Raw genomic sequence first — 23,731 nt, 5'->3', positions numbered from 1 at the left:
CTGTCTGCATTACTGCAAATGGAACACATTAGCTGCAAATAAAAAGGCTGACACACTGGCAGTTAAATACAACTAGATAAAAGACTCACATTGTGTGACTTACTGTTGACTGCAGTTCTACTGCAGTACTGAAGATGCATCTTTCATCTCTGGGATCATATTTTCTACATATGACTTTCATCCAGTGTGTGGAATCAGCTCAGCGTTAGTGGACTGTGCCGAGCACACACGTCCTGTGCCAACGTCTCCTCAGTAGCACACCATTCATTTTTAGCATTTTTCAACTCAATTGAATTTAACTGTATTTACACGGCACCGAATCACAACAGCAGTGTCCTCACACAAAGGTGTTGCAGGAAGGAGGCTTGAAAATATCAGTTCTCCCTGTTTCAGCATTTGATGTGATCCTTTGTAAATTCTTTTTGCAAAGCAGCCCAACAGTGGTTTCTGTTGATAACCACTGTGGTTTCTGTTGATAACCACTGTTTATTCATTTATTTATTTAGTTTGTCTCTCAGTTTGAATTTGAGAACTTGCAGTACAGGAAATCCTCTGATGTGACGACGTTTCAGTGGACTGTTCTCGCTCGTTACCATGTTCTACATCCTGAAATAACTCTTTATGAGACACAAAGATATTTGTGCCAGAAGCAGAAACATCTTTAAAGATCATTAAAGAGAAGAATAGCGAGTTAGTGAGTATCAGTGCCTGTCTGTGTGTTTTCAGTGTATTAGCAGCACTGCGGACACACACACACACACACACACACACACACACACACACACACACACTATATAAACGCACTGGATCAAACATTTCGAGGCAAAGCAGACAAGAATGTTTTTCTAACTGTAAAGATTTTGTTCCACCTGCTGATAATAAATATCGTTCACCTGCACACAAAAATCATCTCATTAATAGAAAATCATGTTGCTATTATCTATTACATGAAAATCTAAGACAACTAAAAATTATAATAAGAGGACAAAAAAAACTCTATTTTTTGAAACACTGTTTTAATATTAATTATTTTAAATAATATTTCACTATCTAATTATAAACGTAAAGAACTTTTGGTTCCTATTTTTGAAGAGTTTTGTGAAAAAACAAAAACAAATGTTACAAAATAGATTTTTGTTACTTTGATCTCGAATGCTGCGAATGACGAACAGACGGTGCACTCCTCACCTTCTCCGGAGGAGCTGGGGGATTGAACCGGCCGGCACACACCAGGAAGGAGTCCGGCTGAGGTTTGCCATTCTTCACATCTGGATCGTCACCCAGGACAATGTGATCAAAGACAGCGAAGAACTCTTTGTGTTGACTCGTCTTCAATTTGAACGTCACGCCGGCTGAGCTGGTTGCCACTGCAGTGGGGATTTTGTGCTTCTGCAGATGACGCACAAGTTTCTCCACACCTGGTGGTACATGCGTTGCAGAATTAGTCTTAATGTAGGAATAATATACTGGTTCACCAATTTACAGGATAACATTAAAACATTAATTAACAAAGTGTTTTGTTAATTAAGAAATATTCCCAACATGTATTCCCCTGCAGAGCATAACAGTCATTTTTTCTTTTTAAGTTTGAAATTTGGACTTCAGGTTGTGCAGGGGAAGAAATGTGTCTGTTTGATGGTTACTGAGTGGTGATTTAATGCGTTTCACATGGATAATTTTTACCTGTGACCTATAAAAAGTGCTGCCTTCAAGAGCACATGAATTTATTTATACTGTTTTCCAGTTACTGAGAGATGTTTCCTGCCCCCTGATGTCATATACAGGGATGCAACAGGGACAGACGCTGATGTGGAAATATTCAGAGACCTTGTTGGACGAAGCAGTGTGGTGCTGACTGTCACAGTGAGCTTCAAAGGCAGGTGTAACCAGGCCCTCTGCATCCCAACATTAACAGTTATTCTGATTGTTTTTCTATTCCTTCAGAATTTTCCGATTGCTCCTCGTCTCCTGCTCTGGGATGTCGCACTCGAGCTTCAGCTCAAGTGCATCAACTATAATCATAGATGAGGTTCCTAACAAGACACAACGAACTGAGGGTGCACGTGACGCAACATCAGCTAAACAGCTTGTCAGAAAGATGGTTTTTCATGAAGTTCCCAACATTTCACTCAGAAAAGCTTTTAACACCATGTTTTTGTTGCTAGTTGAATCTGTGCTAGGAGGTGGCGGTGAAGGAGTACTACAGGAGTACAACTGGAGTACTACAGGAGTACAACTGGAGTACTACAGGAGTACAACTGGAGTACTACAGGAGTACAACTGGAGTACTACAGGAGTACAACTGGAGTACTACAGGAGTACAACTGGAGTACTACAGGAGTACAACTGGAGTACTACAGGAGTACTACAGGAGTACAACTGGAGTACTACAGGAGTACCAAACAACACATGGCACAAGAAGACAAATGGTTACCATCCTGGTGGCTCACCTGGTTGATAATCGTGTGTGTATGTTTCAGGGTTTTGTTTTCATATTTGTGCCGCTGCACAGCCTTTGCCTACATTTGCCTACATCTCAGACCCAGCTGAAACAACACTGGGAGTGAGAATGACAACAGGTGAAAGCAGAAATCCAGTACTTATGATCAAGTACCTGTAAGGGATACTTTTATACAGACTTTTATATATGTATTTTATATATGTATAAAATACATATATATGTATACATGTATTTCAGAAAGACTGAGGTTCATGTGCAGAAATCCAGACATCTGTGTGCTCTTAAAGGCGTGTAGATCAGAGCCTGACTTTTCTGATGCACGTTATTTTAAAACTCCGCTTTAGTTTTCAGTCAAAACACACACATTACAAATTCAGCTACACTATGATGACTGAGAAACAATCCCCTTGGCTCCAGACGTCTTTATTTTATTGTACGAAACTTGCCCCAAAATTTCATTTGGTTTTGAATAACATTCATCTGGTATCACTTTTCCACACGCGAGATCTGCACAGAGCCGAGGGCTAAGGTATATGGCACACTCTCACAGCTCACTGGAGATCATCTAGGAATGGACCTAATTCCTGGTTTTAATGAGTCGTGCAGTAAACATCATTTCTGTCGTTTGATTGAGAGCAGTGATTCTCAAACAGTAGGATGAGCCTAAGAGGATCATGCATTTCTCCAAGAAACAATTCAAGTCTTTATATTGTTTAAAAAGAAATATTAAAAGTATGTCCGTGTTTGTAATAACGACTGATCTGATATAATGCATGATCAAACTGCTTTTTGAATATCTCACACAACACAGAACAGGACTTAGTTTGGAGAGAGCTGGTAATGGTTTGTGTCATGTGGGGAACATCCCACTGTGTCTGGTGACATTATTCCTGCAGCAGACGAAAACTGGAATTTGTTGGTGTTGTTACTTCAAATAATGAACGTCGTTTTCTCCCCGTCTCCGACTGCAGGTATGTCAGTAGATTTATAGCATTTGATTGTTGAGCACCAAAACTATTGAAACACTTGTAACCACATAGAAACTTGATACCTAAGCATTCTTGAATGATCCATTACCCGTGTGCTGTTGGCCCTGATTCCACATTAGTCCTTATTTTCAAGAGAGACCTGGCACATGTGGACTGTGTGAGGTCTGAAGTCTTTTAGAAACAGAAACAGATCACGTGCTGAAAAGCATCAGACGGCCAAAGCTTATCACTGGGAAACCTTCACCATCAAACGAAATGAATGCCAGATCAAACGAGCTGTTCTCAGCTAGTCGAGTTAAAGTTGATAGTTTTGATTATAACGCTGCCTCGCTGCAGTCTTGACTCTTTTCTGCCAAATACTTTTGGGAAAAAATCTTTTTTCTTGTGACAAACTGCTCAGAGAAAAGGTTGATGACCATGGTCATGCACTCAGTACAAAGTGAGGAAGGTCGTATGATTCAAAATATTTGAGTTTAAATTTCACAAACCATTTGATATTCAAACAGTGTTCAGGTGAAACTTTGTATTTTATACCTTCGTTTACGGTGTTTTCATTCAGCTGTATTAATGACTGCAGGCAAAAATACACTTTTATTTGGAAATTTATTTGTTTATTGGAATTCTTATTCATTTTAACAGTTTTCAGTGTTGACACTTGGGGGAGTGAAACTAGCAAGAAAGTAGCTCTGAGCGCAGTTATTTGTCTTCTTTTAGTGTTATTTTAACACATTTTTGTGAGTTAAATAATAAACTGGCATTGTGTTAAATATTTAACTATTCTGAACATGTCCGTTTACATCTGGCTCTATAAACCCTGAAAAAGTGTTGAAACCAACTCTGTGAGAGTTAATTCAACACTGAAACAAAAATGCATTAAAGCTCTTGTGTAACATGGGCAGTGTGATAGGCTCCGGTCTAAGAAAACACGGGAGAAGTCATCCACTGGTCAGAGTCTGTTTGGCTGTGATTCAAGCCTCTCGTGCCCAGTAATGGATATCATGTTTAATCCACACAAAGCAGAAAACATGTGATCAAAGTTCTTCTTGTGTCACTGTGGGGTCACATATACAGTTGGCAGACCTAAACTGGAGTCCACTCAAACTAAACTACTTACTGACATGTATAAAAAGCTCCAAGATTAGCAGAGTCCCTGCTGTTCATCCACTCATGAACATCTGTCATGTGTTGACCTGCAGCTGGACTAAGCTCTGCCCACTAAAGCGATGTTTCCCTGTTTAACAATGACCGTCAGCAGCACCAGCCTGTAAGAGCAGACAAGGAGCGTCTGTGAAAGGTTTCACTAAGCCTGTGTTTAGTAGCATTAGCAGCACAAATGAAATCCTGTCTGCAATAATGTAATTATGACACGGCTTTCTGGATGAAATCCAGGGAGTTGTTGGTGTATGTGATTATGAACTGCCAGTGTACTGTAACACAAATGGACACGTGATGGATGCGCGTCTGTGTCTGACTTCTAATGTTCATGCAGGTGTTTACAGGTGTCCAGCAGCTATCACACTGGATGAGAGGAGCCTTCGGTCACAACACTTCCACACACTGGTATGATTCACACACAGAACGAGCAGCACTCCTACGTGAAGATCCACAGCCTACACAATACCCAATGAAAGGCAGTTTAAATTACGTGTGTTTTTACTGTTTGCTATTGTCCCGTTTGGACGCTCAGTTTCCTCCTACAGGAGACAATAAAGTAGCCTTAGCTTAGCACAAACAGCTGCATCTTACTGCTGTTTGTCTGCTCAGAGAAAGCTGGAAAACACAGTAACTGATGTCAAATGTCAGGGTAAGTCAGATTTACCTGGCATGAGTTTAGCAGAGGGAAAGATCTTTTCTTGTATTTGTCTGCTTTCAGCAAGCAGCTCCTCAGCTGTCATGGGGAGCTGCAGCCTATCACGGATCATCTGGGCAGCATCCAGAGCCTTCTTCCCCATCACTGACGTCTTCACGTCCCATGTGTACTGCTTTCCAAACCGGTCACATATTTCCTGGAAGGACACGGTGTAAAGTCGCTCGGTGTCTACAATGAGGAAATAAACAGCTTTTACTTAAATGTCACTGAACATTGTGTTCACCACAAACCTACAGGTACACAAACAAACGAGCACATCTGACCTGATGACATTATCAGTGTTTAACATTCATTAAAACCCATTTAAAACAGGCCAAACGCCGGTATCATCTTAGGCAGAATCATTTGCCAGGTATAAGTAACTTAGTTACAGAGTCTGCGTTTAGTGGTAACACAAGTTTACTTACACTCGTGTAAAGACTGGTTTGTTTTATGGTAAACAAGTTGATAGCACAGACTGGTGGTTTAGATTTGTGCCGAATTCAACATCACATATATAAAAACTTTACACGACACATCAGTAATGTTTTTCCACGGGCTGCGGTGGACCGGGTCTTCACCAGACTCGAACACGACTCGAGTGAATGAATGGATTTCAGCACTTAAAACACAACATCACCAGAAGAAGATAAAAATGCGTTTCAGGACCTAATAACAATCCATCCATGTCAAAAATGACACGGTCCACAGGTTTGTAGCTGCCGTGGGACATGTTTCACTTGTGACTGTAGTTCCGCGTGGCCGGAGCAGGACAACCAAAACTCAGCCAGATGTTCGCGTCACGAAACAAATAGCGGCCAAACGCGCGTTTCCACCAACGTCCCCTCACAGACAGCTGCCACACGGTTCCTTATTGTAAACATCTGGTTATAAATAACAAGCCTTTCTGCATTGCTCTCTAAATAAAATATTCGGTCTTCTCATGAATACTTTTTCGATGACCCAGAGCAATGGATTGTGGGAAATGAAGTCCACACGAACCTTTTACAGCAGGGATGTAAAATTGATGCCAAAATTGGGACACTATGTTAAAAGTGAGGGACTTTTAACTAATATTGACTATATATGAGATTTACAGCTTTTCCCACTGATATAAACCTGCCACGACTCATTCAAAAGTAATAGATAACAGACAGAAATCTTTCTGTTTTTCACTTTTCATCAGTTTGTTATTTTCAGTTTGAGCTCAAACAGCATGGTAACAGACTCCTGTTGGGATTGCACTTCCTTTTATTCTTCTCCCAGACTGAAAGGCGAGTTTCACTCATCCAGCCCGCTTAGAATGAAAGTACGTGCTCAACCCGATATCCTGACACAGTGTGTAATAGACACGCTTGTCCACAGTGTCCGTTCACGCTTTGCCTCTTGAAAACATGAAATGTAGAAGTTGCAGTTTGTTGCAGTAATCTGACCCTGGAGTGTACTAATATGTTTTTGCTCAATACCGACTTCGTGGCTTTAAATATATTATTTCCTCCTGCTGGTAGCGCAACTTCTGCACGCCTGTCCATTTCACACTTCACAGTGGACCGGTGTCACATTTTGCTGTGATACTGGGTTGATGTGGTCCAGGGGCGGAGCGTGGGGGTGGCTTACTGGGCTTAAGCCCGGGTTGTTTTGTCAGAAGCCCGGGGTATTTTGGGGTGTAATTTTTTCATAGTTAGATGCCTGGCTGACAACTGTATAAAACAAAAAGTACACACAATATTCGAAGCACATAGTGCACACTGAGGGAATTTACGACTGTGCGTGAATCCCCCCTGATATTGGTATGATCCGAGCTCCGGCACTAAGCGACTGAGCGAGGGGGCGGGGCAGCTGCCGCCTGCGAGTGCGCTGTTGGAGAAACGGAGCCAGCCATACTAAGGAGAGCTTAAGTTTGACCAGGTACCAAAGAAAATCATTCATACCGTACAAATAATGTAAATATGACGGTGCATCACGAAAGATTGATATCAAACTGATCACTTGACCAATATTACGTTACTTGCTCTTCAAGTGAATCAACAAATGGCGAAATGAAAAGCCGAACAACAACAGTGCTGTTTCTTTGGAGAGTCTCAGCTTACATGTGTGTATTCACAGCTGAAACCAGATATTTACACTTTATGGAAAACACAAGAACATTTTTTTACTGTACAACGTCATTTAGAGTAAACTTGTTTTGTTTTGGATAAATATTGAAATATCTTTTGAATTAGTTAAATGTCAGAATAAAGAGAGACAGAGCTTCTGTTTATCATCACTTTCATCAAATGTAGGAGTACATGTACACTAAGTTTATTGTTAATTAATAAGAAACTCCAGACGATTCCATTCTGAGCTGAAGAAGCTTCTGATTGGTTCGTAGAGTCCATGTGAGTAAATTGGTGGCACAGCTGTGGATGCATATAAGGCAAAACACAGAGCCTGTTTCTGTGACATGGGAACATCAAGAGATGTCAACTAGGGCTGGGCCATATTATACCGTTCACGGTAATACCGGTATAATGTTAGGCAACGATAGGAAAATGAAATATCGCGATAGAATGGGAGTAAAACGCGCATGCGCAGTGCCTTTGTTTTCATACGCACATGGCCGATTGTTGAGTGAAACAGATGAACCAGAATTGGTTTGTAAAAATGGTGCAACTTCCGTGATGTGGAACTGGTTTGGTGTTTGTCCATCTGATACACAACAAAGCACATTTTTTTGCAGAACATGCAAGCGGCCGTTGTTATTGTCGTATTTGTCGGACTAAGATGCTCTTAAATCTGGGAGTAATCTGGGTCCTAAACTCCGTATGCTTCAGGTCAAACAACACTGCAGCATCACTGAGAGTTAAAAACTGTCTAAATTCTTTCATCTTTAATAAAACGATCAGCATTGCTGCTTTACCAGGTGTAACTATGAAGTTTAACTTCCAGGCATCCATGAAAACAAAAGTTATTACATTTAACGGAGTTAGAAGTTAGCAGGAAGCTAGCGGAAGTTAGCTCGCTAGTTTCGCTAGTTACCTAAGCATGATATAGCATGTTCTGACTGAGAGATTTCTGAAAAAAATCAAACGTACAGCTCTGCTATCACTTCCAACATAAATGAAGACGGGAAACTAAACAGCAGTGACGTTTGTAGGGTTACTGAAGTTGGGCTAGCTGGTATATAATGATGTGCTACGTGATCGCTAGTGACACAGCTATGTTAGCATAACATAAACAGTGAAGCTGGAGGACGAACACTAACACTTTTCCACTTATAAAAGTTAACGTGAAGGTTCCTCATGGTTAGAGACAAATGCAATCGCATGGCAGGATGCTGTAAACGGACCAAACTTCAGTCAGGAGAACAACTGAGATAATCCATCCACAATACGAGGTTAGTCATTAATATACTGCTGCAACATGGGAATAGAGCAGCTGCCAGAGAATTCAACATTAATGAATCAATGGTACAGAAGTGGAGGAAGCAAGAAGAATGAGTTTAATAAAGTTTGATTTATCTGACTGCTTTGTTTCGCTTAATGTGCCTTATAATCCCGTGCACCTTATGGTCCGAAAAATGCGTACTGCACACTGCAGTTTAATGTTGCAAAGCACCTCTTTTTAACTTCAGTGGATATTATACATGGTTATGCTCAGGATATGTCAGCCCATTTCTACTGGAAATGCCTTTTGGTTAAACTTTCAGCAAGGAATTTGCATTTGCACTGTTACATTTTTATAAAGCTTTAATGTACATAAAAACCAGCTTCTTGTTTAAGTGAAAATAAATGGAAGGTTGTCTTTTTGCGCGAGTAATGTTGTGGAGTTGTATTTTGTCTCGCATCAATTATATCGTCGGTTATATCGTTATCGCAAATTTTCAAATATATATCGTGATAAATATTTTTGGCCATATCGCCCTGCTCTAATGTCAACCAAAACAAACACCAGGAACAGAACTGTGGAGCTCCATAAGTGTGGCTCAGTTTGAATACAATTTGGTGCCATTTACAATTAAGAAATACAGACAGTTTCTCTCTTTACTCTTAAAGTTAACAAATATGTTTTTTTATATTTATCAATCTAAAAAAAATAAACTTTTAGTCTGATTTGATGTTACAATTAAAAAAGTGTTTTTATCTGAAGAGTAAGTATGTGGTTTCAACTGTATATTTGATGATTGTCAGCACAAAGAGAGAGAGAGGAACAGAGAGAGAGAGAGAGAATGAGGACAGAACAGATGAACAAGAGCAGGTGAGACACACATGTTAGTCAAATGGTTGTTTACCAGAAGTATCACCGTATCACAGGTCCTCATGTATCTCATGTTTCTTTTTAGGTTTGTTACTTTTCAAATTCTACATTTATTAAGTTTTGCAGCTTGTTTGCACAACAAGGATAAATAATTATATAAACTTTTCTCAATCTAAATATTGGACTTTGGTAGAATTAAAAAATAAGTGTAGTGCAGGTCTATGATGATTTTTAGTGCTGCTATCATCTAGTTCTGATTCTGGTTCTGTCTTGGTTAAGTCCTCAGTAGTCCTGATTTTGAACTGTTGTAGTCCTGTTTTAATTCCGGATCAGTTCTGGGTCTGGTTGAATTGGGGATTAGTCCTTGTGTCTTGATACAGCCCTGACTGTGTTCTGCCTCGCTGCTTAATTAAAAAACTAGTTTAAGGTGTCCTGCATATGTGATATTTATTTTTCCCTAACTCAAAACAGAGCCAATTAATTTTTCAGTCATTTCTAAACACCCCCCCCCCCCCCCAAAAAAAATAAAATAAAATAAAATAAAAAATCCCACATGCATACTACCCTTTAGGGCTAAGCCCCGGGTGTTTCAAATGTCTGGCTCCGCCTCTGATGTGGTCCACCAGGTAAAAAGAGTTTGACTTCACTGTGTTCCTGTTCCCTCAGAAGTCACGTGTCTGAACTCAGAACTGACATCACTTCTGAGTGAAGCGTGCTCCAATCATAAGGACTGAAAGGAAAACGGGATTTATTTTGCTTCCTTGCGAGGTAGAGTCATTCATGCATCACTAGCAATACCGAGCAATTCAGCACAGTACTTGTTTTTTGTGCTTAAAACCTCGGCTGCAGACCAATCATAGAAAGAGCCTGATCCATGCATAGTTTATTTAGTGTGTCAGGAAGACACCACAGAGGCACAACAGATTAAACGTTGTACAGTTACTGTTTACTTCCTGCCTTCTTGGATTGCTAACTTGGAGTTTTTGAGGCTGCCCCAATTTTCCGAGTTGGAAATCAGACAATCCCGTTTAAAATGCCGACTTTCAGCTTAATCTGGAACGCTTTCCTCACTGATCTGACTGAATGCAACAGATTTCCCCACTGATTGTGAGGCTCATGCTCAGTTTTTTTTGTGTAATGTATAAAAAATAACAACTATGACTAAGAAAACAACAGAAATAATAAGATTTTATTACTGCCTGTGTTGGAGGCTCCTTCTGGATCAGAGGTTTGACATTGGCTGTATCCCATTTCAATTCAATTCAATTCAATTTTATTTATATAGCGCCAAATCACAACATAAGTCGCCTCAAGGCACTTCATAGATACAGAGAAAAACCCAACAATCATATGACCCCCTATGAGCAAGCACTTTGGCAACAGTGGGAAGGAAAAACTCCCTTTTAACAGGAAGAAACCTCCAGCAGAACCAGGCTCAGGGAGGGGCGGGGCCATCTGCTGCGACCGGTTGGGGAGAGAGAAGGAAGACAGGATAAAGACATGCTGTGGAAGAGAGACAGAGGTTAATAACAGATATGATTCAATGCAGAGAGGTCTGTTAATACATAGTGAGTGAGAAAGGTGACTGGAAAGGAAAAACTCAATGCATCATGGGAATCACCAGCAGCCTACGTCTATTGCAGCATAACTAAGGGAGGATTCAGGGTCACCTGGTCCAGCCCTAACTATATGCTTTAGCAAAAAGGAAAGTTTGAAGCCTAATCTTGAAAGTAGAGATAGTGTCTGTCTCCTGAATCCAAACTGGAAGCTGGTTCCACAGAAGAGGGGCCTGAAAACTGAAGGCTCTGCCTCCCATTCTACTTTTAAATACTCTAGGAACAACAAGTAGGCCTGCAGAGCGAGAGCGAAGTGCTCTAATAGGGTGATATGGTACTACAAGGTCATTAAGATAAGATGGGGCCTGATTATTTAAGACCTTGTATGTGAGGAGCAGGATTTTGAATTCTGGATTTAACAGGAAGCCAAAACAGGAGAAATCTGCTCTCTCTTTCTAGTCCCTGTCAGGGTGTCTCACCTGCTCTTGTTCAGGCTCTGCAGCCTTAAAGGCCGCATTTTAAGGCCGATTACATCACAGCGAAGCGACGAAGGCTGTCCCAATTCGAAGGCTGCTCGAAATGCGGCCCTCAAATGCGTCCTTCATTTCCCTGAATTTTAAGGCTGTGGCGGTGTAGACTTCGTGGCCCAACATATCCCAGAATGCATAGCCTGGCGGTGGGTGTGGATAAATTTGCCGGAAAAAAAAACGGCGGATGAGGGGCCCCCGAAGAGTAAACTTTAAGTAAGTACTGAATATTATGTCACTTATTTATGTGCAAATGTTTAATAATGAAGAACATTAAACATTCCTGTTGGCCACATGTCGGCAAAGTCATGTGACGTTAGTGACGTTTGTACTAACTTGGTTTTAAAGCCTTTACTTTAAAATATACGCCGTTCAATAGCTGAGCTTAATCTTACAGAGAATGATCAAAGCTCATGTAGAAACAAACAAATGAACAGAAGATTTTCTCCTTCATTTCTGTCACACAAAGCTGTATAACACGTTTCCAGCTGTTAGTATCATGGTTGCTAGGCAACCTGGGCAGCGCAACGGAGGCTAGACCGTCCCATTTCACAAGCCTCGCACTTCCGGCCTTAGCGGTCTTTGAGTACGCGGCCCTTGTGGGCCATTAAGGCTGCAGACCCTGAATTGGGATACAGCCAGACTCTCCTACCTGAGTTACCTCACTGAGCCACCTCGTCCCCAGACTCAGCTACATCTACAAAGGGCGTGTCAGTGGAACTCAGGAAATGCTCAGTACTGCTCAGTATTCCTTCCAGCCTCCACCTACATCCCCAGTCGAGATCATATGGAGTCATATGCACAATGTAAGTACAAGCTGTCATTGTCCATATCAGTATGTAAACAATGTGGGAAGAAAACTGCTTCCCCTTTCCAAGTTCCTTGCCTGGTTTTCCAGAACCTTTAAGGTCCTTGCTTTATGGTAACAAAGAACTCCTCTTAAACTCCAGGTTTCTGCTTCAGCTCCTGTCACATCTGCGCTCCGCTTTACGCGACAGTACATCTCGGCTAGTTCTTCAATCATTCACCTGTGGCCCAAAGTTGCCATTGGGCCAAGTGTGCTTTGGAGCCCCTGATGCTCAAGCACAGTGTTTGTTATGAACTCTGTCTAGTACAGAAATCCAGCTGAACAGCACTCAGGTGCAGACTGAGAAGGCCATTACCTGTTTCCCCAGGTTTCACTGTCACTGCTAGCATAACTGTTTAAGTTCCCCCACATGGAGTGGGACCTCCCACCAAGTCCTTAAGCCACTGTAGGCAGCAAGGCTTCTTTAGACATGACACCTCAGAAGATATTCAATTCAATTCAACGTTAGAGGTTCACAACAGTAGTTGAACATCAATAGCTGAAAATACTCGCCCAATGGTCACGTGACCAACAGCTTCTTTCACAGAGTCGTGCTCTCTGTCATAGGTAAAGGTGTAAAAGTCACTAAAGGTCCATTGCAGGGATTAACTTAAATACCCTGACTTACACCTGATATGATGCTCTTTAACATGATGAATAACAACTGTTTCTATTAAGTAAGAATTCAGCCTTACATGTCAGCGTTTCACAAAGAAGGACTGCTGCAAATTACTGACAAAAGGCTGTTCGCTGCAGTGTTACCAGCACTGCCACATCGTTCGCAATAATTGGAAGCTCTGCATTAACAGAGTTTGTCTTGTTAGTGTGAAAGAGACGGCAGGGAAATGAGATAACTCTGTAACCTGGGTGATCTAATGAGCCTGTGGATTTCCGGTCTAATTGGGGGATGGTGAGAGTGAAATGAGAATCGGGGTCTTGTTGCGTGTGCTTTGTGCCAAACTGCACAGTTAGGGGAATCGGTCAAAACGACCCAGAGCTAGGAATGTCGTGTAGGAGCGCGACCCGTGTGTTCATCTGGAGGAGCGCTAAAGAAAAGTACAATTTCATGATAAAACTTTTTTTTTTTAAATGTAAATATAACGACACCAGCAAAACAAAGAAGTTGAGTATTTTTATTTTCTTGCAGCGAGAGCGTGAGCAGAGGAAACAGCACAGAAAAACAGGATAAGCCTGATGATGCTTCCAATCCCACAAATCAATCCAACAACACGAAGATGACAGTCTGAGAGAAGTAGCGGAAGATTGCTATGAAGCTAGCCTGGAGCGACACTTTGCTGTCTGACTGAAACACCGTGTCTGTAGATATAAATAGTGGAGTGGTAAAATCACAGCCAGAAACACAGTTACTTAGTTTTCTCATCTCTCTCTGGAGTGAGACTGCTGCAGAGACTCTGCTACAATTAGACTGAGAGATGCTTGTATCCACTGTTTTATGATTAAAGAGAAAACCGTCGTTCTGGCTTTAATTATAACTTCCACATAAACACTCAGGACTGCCCAGCTGTTATATGATGGGTGATACACTGTTTACTTAATTCAATTAAAATGGGTCGCGATTGACCTCTACGACCATAAAGCATCATTTCTGTTGTTCTCACACTATCATATACACTAAATATCCTGTGCATGTGCATGATGCAATAACAGGGCAGCCCCGTCCTCTAAAAACTGTTTCATATTCAACTACATATACAAATACAAGTACATTATCATGCTGTAATTCTCTCATTATAGTTTGGAAGTATCTTCCATCCAAGGAAATACCTCTTAGATTTTTTTTAACAGAATTCCACATTTGAAGAGACATAAAGTGATTCAACACTCTACTTTAAACTTTTGTGTTTTTCTCTCTTTATGTTGTTTTTTTTTTAAATTTGAGTTTAAATTTCAAAGGTTGTACCTTTTGAGACGTGTTGGTTGCACTTCCACTTGGTGGTTAGTTAGTGTTTCCATGCAAACTATGGGTGACAGCAGCAATCTCAAGGAGGTTCTCTTTTCATCCAGTGGCAGCCAACAACTGCCCAGAGATGCCAAACCAGTCTTTTGTTTTGTGTGTGTCACGGTTCTGGGTCAGTTTCGACCCAGTATTTTGAGTTTTGATTGAGTACTTTATTTTTGAATGTTTGTTGTGGTTTTGGGCGCTATGAGTATTATTATTAGAATTCTATGTTTCTCTTTATTCATATTTAAGGATTTGTTCTCGGTTGTATCTCACATTTAGTTTAGTTCAGGTTCCATGTGTCATTCTGTCTGTCTCAGTGTCAGGTCTGCGTCTTGGTGTAGTGTTCTCGTTTCCTGTTTTATTGTGAAGGTCTGCGTCTCATGTGAGTGTGTTCAGTTTTGCCTCTGTCTCGTCTTGTTGATTAATCCCAGCTGTGTGTAATTCCCCTGTGTTTCTCTGTGTGTATTTAAGTCATGTCCTCTGTCATTGTAGTTGCTGGTCCGTCTGTGTTTCCACCATGTTTCATCTGTGTGTTTCCCTGCAGTCAACCATCATCTGTTTCCGCCCGCTCTCATTCATGTCCAGGTTCGTGTTCTGTAGTTAGTTTGTTCCCAGTTTAGTTTAGTCTTTGCTCCGTTCGCCGTTTGGCCATTTCCTTTTTGTGTTTAATAAACCACCCTCACACCTGTACAAGTGCCTGCGTTTGGATCCTCCTTTATTTTCCACACGGCTCATCTCACTCACCGTGACAGTGTGACTGAGGCCTAAGAGCATTTAGGTTCTGTGACAAAAGAAACTGTAATCAATTCCAGTTACTGAGGAAAGATACTTACTGTCATAAAATTACAAAGTCCAGAAAAGAACAAAAACAAATCTAACGTACAGTAAAGCCATTCCACAGTTCAAATAGTTCCCACCGTCTTTTCTAGATGCCCCAAAACACCACAGTGGACCCCAGCACTGGCAGTGTGACCCTGGATTCACTGTGTGCGACCATGTAGAAATGGGACATTTAACCAGTGATGGGAATAACGGCGTTTCAAGTAATGGGGTAATAGGCGTTACTTTTTTCAGTAACGAGTAATCTAACTAATTACTATTCCTATCGTTACAACGCCGTTACAGTTACTAACAAGGAAATGGTCCGCAACTATTTTTCAACAAACAGACGGTTGAAGCTGTGTTCAGTTTACCGAATCTTATATCAGCTGCAGGAAGTAGCTGTAAGTAATCTGGACGCTGCAGCTTTAAGCAGCTGTGCTCCCGTGGACGGTGATCACGATCACTGTCTAGCACAACAGCTGGAGCTCAGGGGCAAAACAATCGCACGAGTGCTGCTGTTTGACTGAGGAAGAATAAAGTAGTCGTGGTAAGACAATCACATGACCACTTAAAGACAAAGCAAAAAGGTGACATATACCAGTTTATAAACTGTGTTGATCGGCCACGTAAAAGTCATGATAAACAATATATACGGCTGTTTTTCCTCAATAGCTTCGTCACGTTTACTGTCTAAGGACAGCAGCGAGACCTCTCTGCTTATGACCAAACAACAAACAAAAACCAGCCCTTTAATGTTGGCAGCCATTCCCCAACTCACTGTGAATGGGACTCATGGACATTCATCAGCGGCTGTTGATCAATGGTCATGACAGTTTGCATAATTATGATGAAGGTGACCTCCCAGCCCATTGTTGCTTCAGTGGGCTGGTTTCAGTCATTATACAAATGTCCTGTTTATAAGATTGAAACCTGCAGACGGCTGAGACTGAAGACGTCACCTGATGATGACGAAACGTTGAACAGAATCTACTTTTGGAGATTTACTTACCTGGATGATTGAGAATGGATCAAGACGTTTGGAGTGTGTAGTTAATGTGCTGTCTTGTGTAGTTAGTGTGTAGTGTTGTGGATAGTGTTGTGTTGTGTGTCAGAACAATGAGGCGACTGCTGTCTCCAGGTAGAAACAGGAGCGACACACTTGATGCTGTCAGACCTGCAGGTATCAGGCTGTGATGTTTCCTTTATAGTGGACAGAAATATTTGCAGTGGCACAAATAATTTGTAGCATCTTATTGAAGAACAGCTGATTGTTCTGTAAACAGTTTGAAGTGGTTATTAAAAAAGGGTAAAAGGTAAATGGCTGCAAATAACTTTGTTGTTTATAAAACTTGTGCATAAGATTTTAAAAGTGACAATTTATATTTTCATTTAAAGTTATGAAATATGATTCAATAAACATGTTTGTGGTTGTTACAGTAAAAAATACCACTTTTTCTACTCTGATTTTATGTTTTTTGTCTGATTTTAGATCAGTTGTGTTAATGCAGTTTGTCAAAATGAAAACATGACTGTAAATTCAGACACGTGAGGCTGTGCTGAAAAGAATGAGACCAAACAAGGCAAAGTAAATAGTTTTTAAAGGTGAAATGTGGAGGAAACATCAGAAGTAGTCAAAAATGGACAATTATAACCTGGACCCCAGAGGGTTCAACGTTTTTTTAAAGTAACATAATAGTTACTTTTCAAGTAATTAATTACTTTTAGAATCTTGTAACTCAGTTACTAACTCAGTTACTTTTTTGAGGAAGTAACTAGTAATTATAATTAATTACTTTTTCAAAGTAACTTGCCCAACACTACATTTAAATGAAGCGATTATACTTGTATCTCCCAGGTTTGGTGCCTGTACACTGGGCTTTCCCCAGTGGATGAAAGGGTCGCATCCTGGTCATTTGTGGATATAGAAGCAGAATCACAGTTTCCTGTTTCCAGCCTTCTTGGAGTCCCTGATGGACGTCTTTGAATGTGCTGCTGTGGTCCCCGTTGTTCTCAGCAGGACAATCGAGGCTTCATGTTGCGGCGAGTGTTAAGGACTTTAATGGGACACAGACCAGGTAAGGTGCAATGTTCACAAGTGCAAAATGAGTGCCACGCTAGACATACAGCACACGTCCATGCAATAGTAAAACTTGTCCCACATGTTTGTGAGCATGTCTGTGGTCACGGATGTTTTTACGCGATTTTGCAGTTCATCCACAGTAGTTGGAGAGTCACAGAAAGTCCTTTACGAACCCATGATAAGGAAACATTACAAACAGTATCTGGTGACCTTGTTGAAATGCCTCAGGTCTCCTGCTGCCAATCCAACGTTGTGGCAGCTCATTGTTAAGGAGTTAAGGAAAATGTTGACACTGAAAGCTAAGAGATTCATTTACAGTACAGGTAGAACTGTGCAAAACACTGAGTTTATTTCATGATTATTTTTAGTTTGATCTTAACAGCTTCTTTGTCACATTAAAAAAAATGAATCAATTTGTTTCTGTGACATCTAATTAGCACAATGAAATGTTCCTTCTACAAAATCAGCAGTTAAAATGGATAAGATTCTTTTGAAAGCATTAAGCATTAAGATGATGACCCACATGCAGACACAGAAAACTGACTGAATGAAGCCTTCATTTCACCCCATAGAAAGTTCACAGTAGGAAGTTCAACAGGACAATAAACAGAACCCTAAGCTGACTGGAAAACCACAGAATAACACTAAGACAAAGATTTAAGGGAAAGACGGGATATTTATTCACATGGAGATAATAATAATAATGGATTGCATTTATATAGCGCTTTTCAGGCCCCTCAAAGCACTTTACAATGCCACCATTCATTCACTCTCACATCCACACACTGGTGGAGGCAGCTACAGGTGTAGCCACAGCTGCCCTGGGGCAGACTGACAGAGGCGAGGCTGCCATATCGCGCCATCGGCCCCTCTGGCCAACACCAGTGAAGCGTGTTGGCCAAGGACACAACGGCCAAGACTGTCCGAGCCGGGGCTCGAACCGGTAACCTTCCAATTACAAGACAAACACCCAACTCTTGAGCCAGGATCGCCCTTGTGTAGTAGAAGTGAAGTGGGACCAGAAGGACAATGATACACATCTGTAGACAATCAAGACAACGAGAGAAGAGGAGCTAAGTAAAACTAAACACAAGACACAGGAGACAAATAATGACCAAACTCAAACAGGAAGCACTGAGAATGAAACGCAGACACGTGACTCAAACTGACATGGAGTGAAAGGACCAGGACAGGTCGTGCTTTTATCCTTAAGCCTTTTTAGTGCAATATGATTGCTGTTAACGATGGTAGTTGTTTTGAATGCACTAAATCAATACCCTGAATGGACGTTATTTATATCCACAAGGCGTGAACAGGAGTGACCATCAGGGCCTTATGCAGCTCGTCCAACGCGCCCAGGATACCTGACACTGAGGATCAACGGTCACTCAAAGCTGGCTGGAGCCTATCCCAGCCACCATAGGACATGAGGCGGGGTCTGCCCTGGACAGGCCGCTAGTCTGTCAAAGATGTACCCCACCAGGCAGACAACCTTTTGCGTTCACTTTCACTCCTATGAACAATTTAGATTCACCAGTTAACCTAGTTAACCAGTTAATCCCACTAATTGCAGGTGTTTGGACTGTAGAGACAACCCATGCAGACAGATGTTTATGTCATTATGAGAAAAAAAAGTCTGCACAGGCAAACCATAACAACACGACTGCAAAAACACAAACTCCAGAATATTCCACCTAACCAGGCTCAGTTTCAGTGGGTTGTGCTTCCATATACTCACTGCACTGTACCTACATCGTGCTGTGTTTGCAGTATGGACTGGACTAGAGTTGGTGGTCAAGGTAATTTATCTGCAATGGCATTTGTACAAAGAATATATTATTAACCTGTTTTCTTTGCTGACAGGAAAGATGGGGAGAGAGGGTAGTGTGACATGCACAGGCACCTAATTGGTTGCAACGAAACCAGAGCACATTGCTTTTTAATGCAGCGTGCTGTGCAACCATTCAGCTGAGCATTCATCTGACATGCTCCAAGTTGTGTTATTTTTATCACAACCTCTGCACACAGTGGGGGGCACCTTTTGAACATCGTATTTAAAATTAGGATAGCAGCAGAATTATTAAATAAATTAAACACTGTTAATAATATTGGATCATTTGCAACAGCTAAAATGAACCATTCTAACCATTAAAAGGAGGAAATAGTACATGAATAAACTAAATTTGACAGGAACTCGGGGAGTGAGGTCCTCCACCAAAGCCAGTGCTCCATTTTGCAGTTTTAGGGTAGGGGATCTTTTCCTACTCCTTCTCCACCAGTTTCCATAAACATGAAGTGTCTTCCAGTTCACCCCATCAGAGCTGAGAGACACATAAGCACAGCTACGCTGGATTTCATCTCACTGTATTTTAATGGGTATAAAAGTGCAGATTAGCAGAACTAGTTTCCGTAAGGATGATGGTTATCAGGACAAAATATCAACAATTCACAGCTTCTCTCCAAAACCTTGAAGAGTATCTTCTTCTTCTTAAAAACCTTCACTGGTGAGACATTAACAATTACAGCCATTCGTGAAGTTTATTGCCGTTCTCTGTCACACAGCGATAGACTCATCAGCCAGCACATTTGCTTGGTAAATGAATTCACTTTGATTTGGTGGACAGAAATCAATAAGTGCATTCTGTGTTATTACGACTCCAGCAGCGAGCCAGCTGATAAATCTGATCATCTTACAGTGTGACAGACAGCCAAGGACACTTTCACATCCACTGTGATACAGTCGTTTGGAATTCTCCTCCAGTTTATTCTGTGATTACTAACCATGACACTTCGACAGAAGGGACGGGCCCTAAAGCAATCAACACAACACTTGCGCACACACAGCTATTTACACCGTGATGATAAGCTCGTTAACTCTCTGTGGCTGATCGGTATCGCCTTCAGCTGCAATTCCCCAGCCAGCCATTTGTCCTGGGTGAGATATCAGCAATCACCATTTTAAATGAGGAAAGGTGATATGAAATGCTAATTCAGCAGCTAAGATCAATACTGTTCACCAAGGGGAATAAAGTAAAGCAGAGTACCTGGTACAAACTGATGTCCTTGAGCACTCAGTGAACGACACGGCTTTTTTTGCAAAACACAGAGATGCTAACATTGCAGAGAGTTTCTTATTCACTTTCATGTTTATCTCAAAGACCCTGCGCTGTTCTTTGTTTTCTGACACAAACTACATATTGTGTTATAATTAGAGCTGTGTCTATTATTTCAGCATCATAATTGCAATGTGCTCGTGCATCACAGTACAGGATGTGTAATGTTTAATAAGGTAAGTGTGTCATGATAACTTGCTGCTGTGTGACTCAAAAGGAAAAGTGGCAGAGTTCTTAACCTACAAGACACGCCAGTATTTACTCCAAGGGTGAGTACTCTTGGATCCATTTTTTTAAATTACATTTAAAAACTGGGGAGAGTTTATTCAAAGCCATTTCTGTATGGGTCAAGTGTCCTCCATAGAGTTAACAAGTAGATCCTTTGTGCACCAGTACCCCTGACTGGTCAAGCCCTCTCACTTCCTGTGTAGACAGGATGCTGAAAATTGGCAGTGCTCTACAGTCCACCCCCATATTTGAGCCACGGTCTTCATACAGGATCAGTAAAGTGCTCAAATAACCCAGAAAAACTGTTTTGGATGTTACTGCCACAATTGACTGGCACATTTGGGCCTGTTGCTAACTACCTTACTGATACTGCCAGGAATCTTGGAGTTTTCATGGATAGTTCCTTCAAACTTGACAAACAGGTCTCTACTGTGGTAAAAACTAGCTTTCATCAACTACGCCTAATCTCTAAGGCTAAACCCTACATACCACACAAAGATATGGAGAAACTCATTCATGCTTTCATTATGTCAAGACTGGACTATTGTAACTCACTCTACTTGGGTCTACAATCTTCTCTTCTGCAGCGTCTGCAGCTGGTCCAGAATGCCGCAGCACGTCTCTTGACCGGCACTAGAAAGTTTGACTCTATCACCCCTGTTCTGAAAAATTTACACTGGCTTCCTATCAAATATCGAATTGATTTTAAAATTCTATTGTTTACTTATAAAATTTTAAACAATATGGCACCTGACTACTTAGCTGATCTCCTCTGTCTGTACAGCCCTCAGAGAGCACTAAGATCATCGGGCCAACTGCTCTTGGTGCAACCTAGGTCTCGGCTGAAGACCAGAGGAGACCGTGCCTTTGCCGTTGCTGCACCCAGGCTATGGAATACTCTCCCTCTTCATATTCGCGCGTCAGATTCCATTCAGTCTTTTAAATCACGTTTAAAAACGTATTTGTTTGATCTGGCATTTAAGGCGAATTAGGGTAATTTACATCTGGCTCTGTATTTAGATTATGTAATTATCTTATATTTTATATATTTGTAATTTATATTTTAGTGTGATTTTATTTGTACTGCGATTTTACTGGAAAGCACTTTGGTGTACTTCGGTCTTAAAAATGTGCTATATAAATAAATTTTGATTGATTGATTGATTTTGAAGTTTGAGGTAAATTTAAAATACATGGCTGAATATAAAGCATTACATAAAAATCTTACAATGTTCAAGTGCTGATTGAGTGCTCCCCCAGACATATGGCATATTTCCATACAATAGAAAACTTGTACCATATATTTGTGAGCATGTCTGGAGTCACTGATGTGTTTATGTGATATTGCAGTTCATCCAGAGTTGCTGGAAGGGGAGTCACATAAACTGAGTCTTTTACAAACCCGTGACAAGAAAAAATTACAAACAGTGAGGTTAGGCAACCTCGGTGGCCAGAGGTGAAATGCCAATTCCAGGCACTTACTGCCAATCCATCGTTGTGGAAGCTCATTGTTAAGGAGTCATCAACCTAGTAGCAACGTGACAATCCCCTCTAACAGTATGTGTTCATTACCGCTGAACAGCTGCAGGCTAGTGGTTACACAAAACAAAGGCAGAAAGACACTACAGAGGTAACAACAAAAACCTGAACTAAAAGTGACAAACCCTGAAAAAGCCAAACACTCACAAGAAAAACTGGAGCACCAGAGCTCAAAACAAACAAAGTCTGGGAGGCTGGCTGATTGACTGGTGGTAGAAAAGGCAGTCTTGGGTGTCAACCGGAGGCTGATAGTACGGGCAAAACAGTTTAAAGGGGCAACCCGGAGGTCAGCGGCACAGGAAGAGCAGTTCAGGCTGACTGCGGGGCTAGTGGTGGCGTGAGCGTGACTAAAGGCTCTCGATCAGCTTGGCAGGCTTGGCAGAGGCAAGACCAGACAAGGCAGGCCCACATGATGCTACATACTCAGGCAAAGGCGGGGCAGGTGGCAGTGTGGACTCTCTTGAGCCTCCGACCGGTAGGAAAGGTGCTGGACAGGCTCTCCTGAGCCTCCAGCAGAGACAGAAACAGGTGCCACTCCCACGCAAGAAGTAGGTGCGGAGGTCAAGTGTGTCCTGGCTGGCCTCACCCTGGGGACCAGCATGGATGCCGGGGGAGACTGGACACCAGCCACTCGCACCCAGCAATCATATTACAGTAAAAAGGTTTCAGGAGTTGGTACGGGTGAAGGAGTAAGCTGGGTCACGGTCACCCTCACCCTGGGAGCCGAGACAGGCACAGTCAACAGCTGGGCGTCTGCTGTCCCTACACGAGGAGTAGGTACAGCTGCAGGGGAAGACCAAAGCACTGTTGCCCTGGGAGCACGGACAGGGAACAGCCGGGCCCTAGCCACCCTCACCCGGGGAACTGGTACAGGTGCAGGGGGAGGCTGGACTGCAGCCGCCCTGGGAACAGGCCCAGGAGCACAAGGAGAGCTCTTAGCAGTCCTAAAGTCAGCTAGCTGTTTCCCACACACTGACTGATGGATGTTATTGGAAGTCTTTGGGTGGAATGCACATGGAATAGGTTTTGAACAGATAACACAATGAACAGTCTTGGAGCTAGGAGTGTGGATTGGCTCCTGCTTATGAAATGCAGTCCAAATCTCATTACCCAGGGACACAGTTCTACCACCAACTGGTGCAGAATTACAGGCGTGACCATCCCCCCAACAGAAAAACAAAACTCAACCTTGTAATTGCTTAGTTTGGAAGCATAACTTAAAAAGTATTTCAGTCCCTTATTAGCAGATAGTAAAACTCTGCCTTCAAACAGAGAAAAGGCTGACTTAACACCAATATGTATCGAGTCTTGGTGAGCTGGTATAGAAACAGTCACTGATTAAAGCGCCTTGAGGCGACTGTTGTTGTGACTTGGAGCTATATAAATAAAATAAAATTGAATTGAATAGATGTCAGGCTCAGAAGCACACAGCCTCCCATTAGAGGAATGTGCAACTTGGGGACTGATCAGCTCAGCTACATAAAAATCTTTATTGTAATCAAAACTGACAGACGTGGTTTC

General features: G+C 41.7%; 1 protein-coding gene across 1 annotated transcript in view; it reads right to left on the bottom strand.

Moving 5' to 3' along the window:
• pudp (pseudouridine 5'-phosphatase) overlaps positions 1 to 6,252 on the bottom strand; it is a 32,693-nt gene extending 26,441 nt beyond the window's left edge. Inside the window, exons 1-3 of the mRNA XM_026159552.1 lie at positions 5,969 to 6,252; positions 5,270 to 5,488; positions 1,189 to 1,418 (exon numbers count right to left, since the gene is read on the bottom strand). Of these exons, the coding sequence (XP_026015337.1) occupies positions 1,189 to 1,418; positions 5,270 to 5,488; positions 5,969 to 6,032 (513 nt within the window). The 5' untranslated portion in view covers positions 6,033 to 6,252. The remainder of the gene's footprint in view (positions 1 to 1,188; positions 1,419 to 5,269; positions 5,489 to 5,968) is intronic.
• Between the last annotated feature and the right edge of the window lie 17,479 nt (positions 6,253 to 23,731).

This window comes from Astatotilapia calliptera, chromosome 23, assembly GCF_900246225.1.
Source record: "Astatotilapia calliptera chromosome 23, fAstCal1.2, whole genome shotgun sequence".
NCBI lineage: Eukaryota > Metazoa > Chordata > Actinopteri > Cichliformes > Cichlidae > Astatotilapia > Astatotilapia calliptera.
The sequence above is the reverse complement of the archived record's forward strand: the minus strand, read 5'-3'. Positions and strand labels throughout refer to the sequence as shown.